Source organism: Salvelinus fontinalis, chromosome 36, assembly GCF_029448725.1.
Source record: "Salvelinus fontinalis isolate EN_2023a chromosome 36, ASM2944872v1, whole genome shotgun sequence".
In the NCBI taxonomy this organism is placed as follows: Eukaryota; Metazoa; Chordata; class Actinopteri; order Salmoniformes; family Salmonidae; genus Salvelinus; species Salvelinus fontinalis.
In genome coordinates, this window is record NC_074700.1 from 11,743,773 (window position 1) to 11,752,107 (window position 8,335).

Below are 8,335 nucleotides of genomic sequence, written 5' to 3' on the forward strand. Positions count from 1 at the left end.
AGAGATGAGGTAGTCATTCAAAAATTATGTTTAACACTTTTATTGCACACAGAGTGAGTCCATGCAACTTGTTTTGTGACTTGTTAAGCACATTTTTACTCCTGAACGTATGTAGGCTTGCCATAAAGATGCGGTTGTATACTTATTGATTCAAGACATTTCAGCTTTTCATTTTTTATTCATTAGTAAAAATGTCTAATGTCCAACCCCTCTTTTACGCTGCTGCTACTCTTTGTTTATCATTGATGCATAGTCACTTTAACCATATCTACATGTACAGACTACCTCAATCAGCCTGACTAACCGGTGCCTGTATGTAGCCTTCCTACTGTTATAGCCTCGCTACTGTTATTTTTCACTGTCTTTTTACTGTTGTTTTATTTCTTTACGTACCTATTGTTCACCTAATACCTTTTTTTGCACTGTTGGTTAGAGCCTGTAAGTATGCATTTCACTGTAAGGTCTACACCTGTTGTCTTTGGCACACGTGACAAAAAACTTTGATTTGAATTCCACTTTTTTTCCACGGTGCCAGTTTAACCCAAATCAAGTTTGTATATCTTTTTTAAGTTGGTAAATGAATCATTTATTTGAAATTGAACAATTGTTTACATATAATTTTAATCTGCAAAATAATTTATTTTATTTGTTTCCAATTGGTGCTTGCCGATGTTCACCTGGGGCGTGTTCGGCAGGACTCATTGTTTTGGAACGTTCAGAAAGAAATATGCTATGTAGGACAAACATGCATCTCTGACATTGGGGTATTGTGTGTAGGCCAGTGACACAAAATCAAAATTTTATTTTTAATTCAGGCTGTAACAAAGTGTGGAAAAGGTCTAGGGGTGTGAATACTTTCTGTAGCCAGATAGATCCTCATCTTACAGCTATGTTTTTTTTTTTACTCCATCCTTTTTGTAGCCTACAAACAGAATTTGCGCAGGCTGACTTCACAACAACGCTTGCGAACAAGCCCTAGTGATGTAACGCATCAGAGTCTACGTAACTAAAAGCCAATTTATGCTTTATTCTAAATATGGTTGGAGGCTATGTGTGGAGGGTGTGACGCAATAGCACAGCCTCCAGAGGCATCCAGAGACCAAATTGAGTTCTGTACCGCACCGCCGTGCACTTCCCAAATGTTGTAACAATGCGGAGGGCTCCGTATAGCTCCGAATCGAAATTGATGGTTGACAGTAGGTAATGGCTGGAGGTCCTATATAAACACAAACTCACTTCCTTGAAAACTTCCTTCACAATAGCACCGCTCAACAGTTCTGCGATGCTCCACGTAGCATTAATGCCACGGTAAATGCTGCACGGCTAACGCAGAGGACAGATTGACTATGGAGCTCCTTTAACTCTAACGCTTGCTTGCTTGACAACACAATATTTCACAACAAGAGGGTTGTTTACTTTTTTTCTTACATGTAGGCAAATATAACCAACAGCCCTGAATGGAATTGTATCCATACGAACGATTCTGAAACCATGTTCCCGACTAACTTTGCATGGGGCGCGGCTACATCCGCTTATCAAATCGAAGGTACGTAATACATTTTTTGCAGTCAAACTGTACAGGTGTTTTTTGTGTGTGTGTGCATTTGTAGATACAGTATTTTGATTAGGAAAGGTAATGCGCGTCCCCGAGACGACTTTCTATGGCCAAGCGCGAGAAGTAGGCTAACCTACACACAACTGGTTGCAACCTATAGGTCTACCTGTAGGCTGCAGTTGGATCTCTAATGCAAAAGAGGGACTAACTCAATGTAGAGTCTCATAGAGAGTCTAAATACTAATGTAAATAAGATATTTTTAAATATATTTTTATGTACATTTACAAACATTTCTAAAAGCCTCTTTTCCCTTAGTCATTATGGGGTATTTTGTGTAGATTGATGAGGAAAACAATGAATACATTTTAGAATAAGGCTGTAACGTAACAAATTGTGGAAAAAGTGAAGGGGTCTGAGTACTTACAGAATGCACTGTATATAGGCTACAATACAATAGCTATTTTTAGGAATTGTAGGCACATTTGTCTTTCGAATTTTTTGTTGTTGATATTCAAACAGTGCGTTATGAATGAGCAATACTGCTATGAATTTAACCTTGCAGGAGGCTGGGATGTGGATGACAAGGGACCGAGCATTTGGGACACGTTCTGTCACGAGGGGGGCAGACTAGTGTTCGAGGGCCAGAGTGGAGATGTCACCTGTAACAGCTATGAGCTCTGGGAAGAGGACCTCCGGTGTATCCGACAGCTAGGCCTGACCCACTACCGCCTGTCTCTGTCCTGGTCCCGCCTGCTACCGGAGGGGATAACACGGCATGTCAATCAAAAAGGTAGCCGTACTCTGAGACTGTGCTACTTACGATAAGATTCCTCCAGTATTTATTTGTGGTGAATGCCTATGGTATATGATAATGCCTATGGCATATGATATGCTAAAAAAAAGAAATATCATACATTATTGTGTTACGACCAGACTTTTGTTTATGTAAACAATGCAGTGCCACAAACTCTGTCAAGGGGTCTGGACCCTTTTGCCACAGTTTGTTGTGTGCTTCTCTTATAAGTGCAGCGTCCCTGATTGAAGCCAAATTTAGCCTTGATACCCATGATTTACTACTAAGCTATGCGTCTCTGTCCTGCAGGTTTGCGATACTACAACAAAGTGATCAATGATTTGCTGGCTAGTGACGTGTTGCCCATGGTTACTCTGTACCACTTTGACCTGCCACAAGCTCTCCAGGACCAGGGAGGTTGGAAATCACCTGAGATTGCGGCCATCTTTGACAGCTACGCCTGCTTCTGCTTTGAATCTTTCGGGGATCGTGTGAAACTGTGGATCACGTTGAATGAGCCGTACGTGTGCGCTAAACTGGGCCACGAGGATGGCATCTTTGCCCCGGGAGTAAAAGAACCAGGGATGGCTGCCTACCTGGTGGGCCACAACATGCTACGTGGCCACGCCAGGGCCTGGCACAGCTACAATGTCCTCTACAGGGCAAAACAGGGTGGCTCGGTGTCCTTAGCGATTAATAGCGACTGGGCTGAACCGTTGGACCCGACCAGTCCTGATGACACGGCCGCCACTGAACGCTACCTGGCCTTTACACTAGGGTGGTTTGCCTGGCCCCTGTTTGTCACTGGAGACTACCCAGAAGTGATGAGGTCTAGTATTGAGGTCAGAAGCAAAGAACTGGGTTACCAAGAAGGTTCTAGACTGCCCAGGTTCTCCAAAGACGAGCCTAGTCTTCTCGGCACGGCTGACTTTTTTGCGTTGAACTACTATACGTCTCGGAGGGTAAAGCCAGGTGAATGTTGTCCAGGGCTGTTGGGGTTGAAGAGTGACCAGGATGCAGAAGGGGTGGTGGACCCATCCTGGCCGGTATGTGGGGTGTCATGGCTGGCTGTGGTTCCTGACGGCTTGAGGAAACTGCTGAAGTACATTAAGGTAAAGAGGACCAGGGTCCTGTTCCAATACTTACAGAAATAAAACAACATTTTAAAAGTTCCACTTCTACCAATCCACATCATGTCAGATCAGTGATTACATTAAGGAAAGTACACATTTTTAAAGTATCCGAACAGCGCCCAGGTTAACAGGGTCGGCTCCATTCGAAAGCAGTCAATTCAGAGGATTAATTTTATTTTTTTATTTTACCTTTATTTTACCTTTATTCAACCAGGTAGGCAAGTTGAGAACAAGTTCTCATTTACAATTGCGACCTGGCCAAGATAAAGCAAAGCAGTTCGTCACATATAACAACACGGAGTTACACATGGAGTAAAACAAACATACAGTCAATAATACAGTAGAAAAATAAGTCTATATACAATGTGAGCAAATGAGGTGAGATAAGGGAGGTGAAGGGGAAAAAAAGGCTGTGGTGGCGAAGTAAATACAATATAGCAAGTAAAACACTGGAATGGTAGATTTGCAGTGGAAGAATGTGCAAAGTAGAGAGAAATAATGGGGTGCAAAGGAGCGAAATAAATAAATACAGTAGGGGAGAGGTAGTTGTTTGGGCTAAATTATAGATGGGCTATGTACAGGTGCAGTAATCTGTGAGCTGCTCTGATAGCTGGTGCTTAAAGCTAGTGAGGGAGATAAGTGTTTCCAGTTTCAGAGATTTTTGTAGTTCATTCCAGTCATTGGCAGCAGAGAACTGGAAGGAGAGGCGGCCAAAGGAAGAATTGGTTTTGGGGGTGACCAGAGAGATATACCTGCTGGAGCGCGTGCTACAGGTGGGTGCTGCTATGGTGACCAGCGAGCTGAGATAAGGGGGGACTTTACCTAGCAGGGTCTTGTAGATGACCTGTAGCCAGTGGGTTTGGCGACGAGTATGAAGCGAGGGCCAGCCAACGAGAGCGTACAGGTCGCAGTGGTGGGTAATATATGGGGCTTTGGTGATAAAACGGATGGCACTGTGATAGACTGCATCCAATTTATTGAGTAGGGTATTGGAAGCTATTTTGTAAATGACATCGCCGAAGTCGAGGATCGGTAGGATAGTCAGTTTTACAAGGGTATGTTTGGCAGCATGAGTGAAGGATGCTTTGTTGGGAAATAGGAAGCCAATTCTAGATTTAACGTTGGATTGGAGATGTTTGATGTGAGTCTGGAAGGAGAGTTTACAGTCTAACCAGACACCTAGGTATTTGTAGTTGTCCACATATTCTAAGTCAGAACCGTCCAGAGAAGTGATGTTGGACGGGCGGGCAGGTGCAGGCAGCGATCGTTTGAAGAGCATGCATTTAGTTTTACTTGTATTTAAGAGCAATTGGTGGCCACGGAAGGAGAGTTGTATGGCATTGAAGCTCGTCTGGAGGGTTGTTAACACAGTGTCCAAAGAAGGGCCAGAAGTATACAGAATGGTGTCGTCTGCCTGGAGGTGGATCAGAGACTCACCAGCAGCAAGAGCGACATCATTGATGTATACAGAGAAGAATTGAACCCTGTGGCACCCCCATAGAGACTACCAGAGGCCCGGACAACAGGCCCTCCGATTTGACACACTGAATTCTATCAGAGAAGTAGTTGGTGAACCAGGCGAGGCAATCATTTGAGAAACAAAGGCTGTTGAGTCTGCCAATAAGAATGTGGTGACTGACAGAGTCAAAAGCCTTGGCCAGGTTGATGAATACAGCTGCACAGTATTGTCTCTTATCAATGGCGGTTATATCGTTTAGGACCTTGAGCGTGGCTGAGGTGTACCCGTGACCAGCTCTGAAACCAGATTGCATAGCGGAGAAGGTATGGTGGGATTTGAAATGGTTGGTAATCTGTTTATTGACTTGACTTTCGAAGACCTTAGAAAGGCAGGGTAGGATAGAAATAGGTCTGTAGCAGTTTGGGTCAAGAGTGTCTCCCCCTTTGAAGAGGGGGATGACCGCAGCTGCTTTCCAATCTTTGGGAATCTCAGACGACACGAAAGAGAGGTTGAACAGGCTAGTAATAGGGGTTGCAACAATTTCGGCAGATAATTTTAGAAAGAAAGGGTCCAGATTGTCTAGCGCGGCTGATTTGTAGGGGTCCAGATTTTGCAGCTCTTTCAGAACATCAGCTGATTGGATTTGGGAGAAGGAGAAATGGGGAAGGCTTGGGCGAGTTGCTGTGGGGGGTGCAGTGCTGTTGACCGGGGTAGGGGTAGCCAGGTGGAAAGCATGGCCAGACGTAGAAAAATGCTTATTGAAATTCTCAATTATAGTGGATTTATCGGTGGTGACAGTGTTTCCTGTCGTCAGTGCAGTGGGCAGCTGGGAGGAGGTGTTCTTATTCTCCATGGACTTTACAGTGTCCCTGAACTTTTTTGAGTTTGTGATGCAGGAAGCAAATTTCTGCTTGAAAAAGCTAACCTTTTCTAACTGCCTGTGTATATTGGTTTCTAGCTTCCCTGAAAAGTTGTATATCACGGGGGCTGTTCGATGCTAATGCAGAACGCCATAGGATGTTTTGTGTTGGTTAAGGGCAGTCAGGTCTGGAGAGAACCAAGGGGGAAGTGTTAGAATACATTTTTTCCCGATGATTTTACATTTAAGGATTATTCAATTCATCAATTGAGTCCCCTGCCTTGAGCCAATCAAATTGAGTCAAACCTTTAGTGAGGAGAACATTTAACATTAATAGAGTTGATCGCTATTGATTGTTTTTTTGCACAGTAAACAGATTGAGGAGCCATTACAGTTGTCACATTGAATTGTGTCACATTGATTGCTTCAGGTGAAAACAGTTTTTTGAGAATGAGAAATATCCTGCTGTCGCGGTTTGTCACCGGGGTAAATCCATTTGAATGCAATTTAGCTAGTATACCATTGAAATTTAATTGAAAATGTAACTTCTAATACCGCAAAGATGACCGGTCCACCCACTGTTGAATGTCAACTTAAATGGTAATGTCTATTCTATTATCTATATTTCTATGATTTTCCTATGGAGGATTGACAGTATAATTTAAAACAACATATTCCCATTCAAGTCAACATTCTCTGATGTGTGGACCTCCAACCATCTTTGTGGTACCATTTGAAAGTTTAAATTTGTGCAACGAAACCAACAAAAGCCAGAACACACACACACACACACACACACACACACACACACACACACACACACACACACACACACACACACACACACACACCACTGTACTTTAAAGCCTTCCACTGTGTTGTTTGACTGTAATTATTGAACTCATGTTTTGTTGGACAATGATAGCAACCAATTTCTTTGACAGGACACATTCAACAACCCTGCGGTCTACATCACAGAAAATGGCTTCTCCCAGGTGGGGCCAGTGGACATGGAAGATGTCCAGCGCTGTGGGTTTTACCATGACATCATCCAGGAAGTAGCCAGAGGTATAGACCAGAAAGTGGCCACCATAAAGCTGCCGTATATTATGGAGAATCGATCATTATTTAATGTGAATTTCTTCTGAAATTCAATCCAGTCACTACTTATACTACTTAAACCTCTGAGAGGCTGCTTCTCACATGAAATCGTAGTATTTATACATGATCCAGAAACTAAGTTACAGGGGGCTGAGTGACTTGAATCCTTTGTTGATGAACCTGTTCTTTTGAATTAGTGACAGTATTTAGCTAATTTCAGGTCAATGGAGAAGGTTAAGAGAGAGACTATGGCAATCATAATACAATGGGATCTTGTCCTTTTGTAATGTGTGAACAAAGTATTTTCACATGACCTCTTAATGCGCACTGTCACATGTATTTAAAAAAAAAAATACCATGTATGTTGTTTGTCTCTTTGTTCTAGCTCTCCGAGAGGATGGTGTTGACGTGCGAGGCTATTTCGCCTGGTCTCTCCTGGATAACTTTGAATGGGCCGACGGGTTCAGCGTACGTTTTGGCCTCTTCCACGTGGACTTCTCTCGACCGACGCGACCACGGACTGCGTACCGCTCTGGAAGGGAGTATGCCGGCATAATTTCCAAGTACAGATCTCAGACCATGGTAAATATCTAAACAGCCAATGGGCACAGTGTTAATCAGCCAATAAGAGCTATTTTTTTGCTCAATGTTCTGTTCTAATCGACTGCAACCAAGCTTGGTCCATTGCAATGTTCCTACAGGCAATTTTGAATTGAAGCCCATCTGAAACAGATTGTAGCTGTGAAGTCTTTAAGACGTTCTTTTCTCCACTTTTCTCTGTCAACCCTGAAAACGTTTTGTTAAACAGTGCTAAGCTTATTCTGCTTCCTTCGCAATAAAGTGATTTTTGTCTGATTTCTTCCCTGACTTTGGCATAGAATTGCAAGGACCCAGCCAAAGAGTGTTACATTTATTCAAGTGAATGGAAAATGTATTCTATCTTGCCCAATTCCCATTCAAATTGTACAAAGGGTTTATGTTGCCAGGCCAAGCTGTTGTGGCCAATGCAGGGCTTGGTGAGGGGCACATGTCTACAGAGGTGTGTGTGTGTGTGTGACCTCATATCTCAACCCGCAAGGCCCCTGTATGGCTCAGATGATAAAAAACAACAATCCTATACAGCCCTCATGTTGAAACAAAATACACAATGCAAGTCACTGTGCCCGGTGAAGAGTTGGGGTTGAGTGAGAGCTTGATTTAACAATACGAGTAAAAACATAAAAAATGACACCAGGCAGGAGCCCATGCCCAGATAAGTAGGATCACATAGTCTAAAACATAGGTTTGTATTTACAAACAGAATAATACACAGGGAGGGGCCACTTGGATGTCAGTACATTATGAGGGAAGTTACGGACATTCAAATGTCCAGGATGAGAACAAACATGGAAAAACATTTACCAGCCGAATGTTAGCAAATGTCAACATTGTTAC

General features: G+C 43.0%; 1 protein-coding gene across 1 annotated transcript; it reads left to right on the forward strand.

Moving 5' to 3' along the window:
- The first annotated feature begins 1,032 nt into the window (after positions 1-1,032).
- On the forward strand, positions 1,033-7,756 carry LOC129835208 (cytosolic beta-glucosidase). Its single transcript, XM_055900703.1, has 5 exons — positions 1,033-1,546; positions 2,119-2,346; positions 2,659-3,461; positions 6,745-6,868; positions 7,287-7,756. The coding sequence occupies exons 1-5, from the start codon at positions 1,492-1,494 to the stop codon at positions 7,493-7,495; spliced, it is 1,419 nt and encodes a 472-aa protein (XP_055756678.1). The 5' UTR covers positions 1,033-1,491; the 3' UTR covers positions 7,496-7,756.
- Positions 7,757-8,335: the final 579 nt, after the last annotated feature.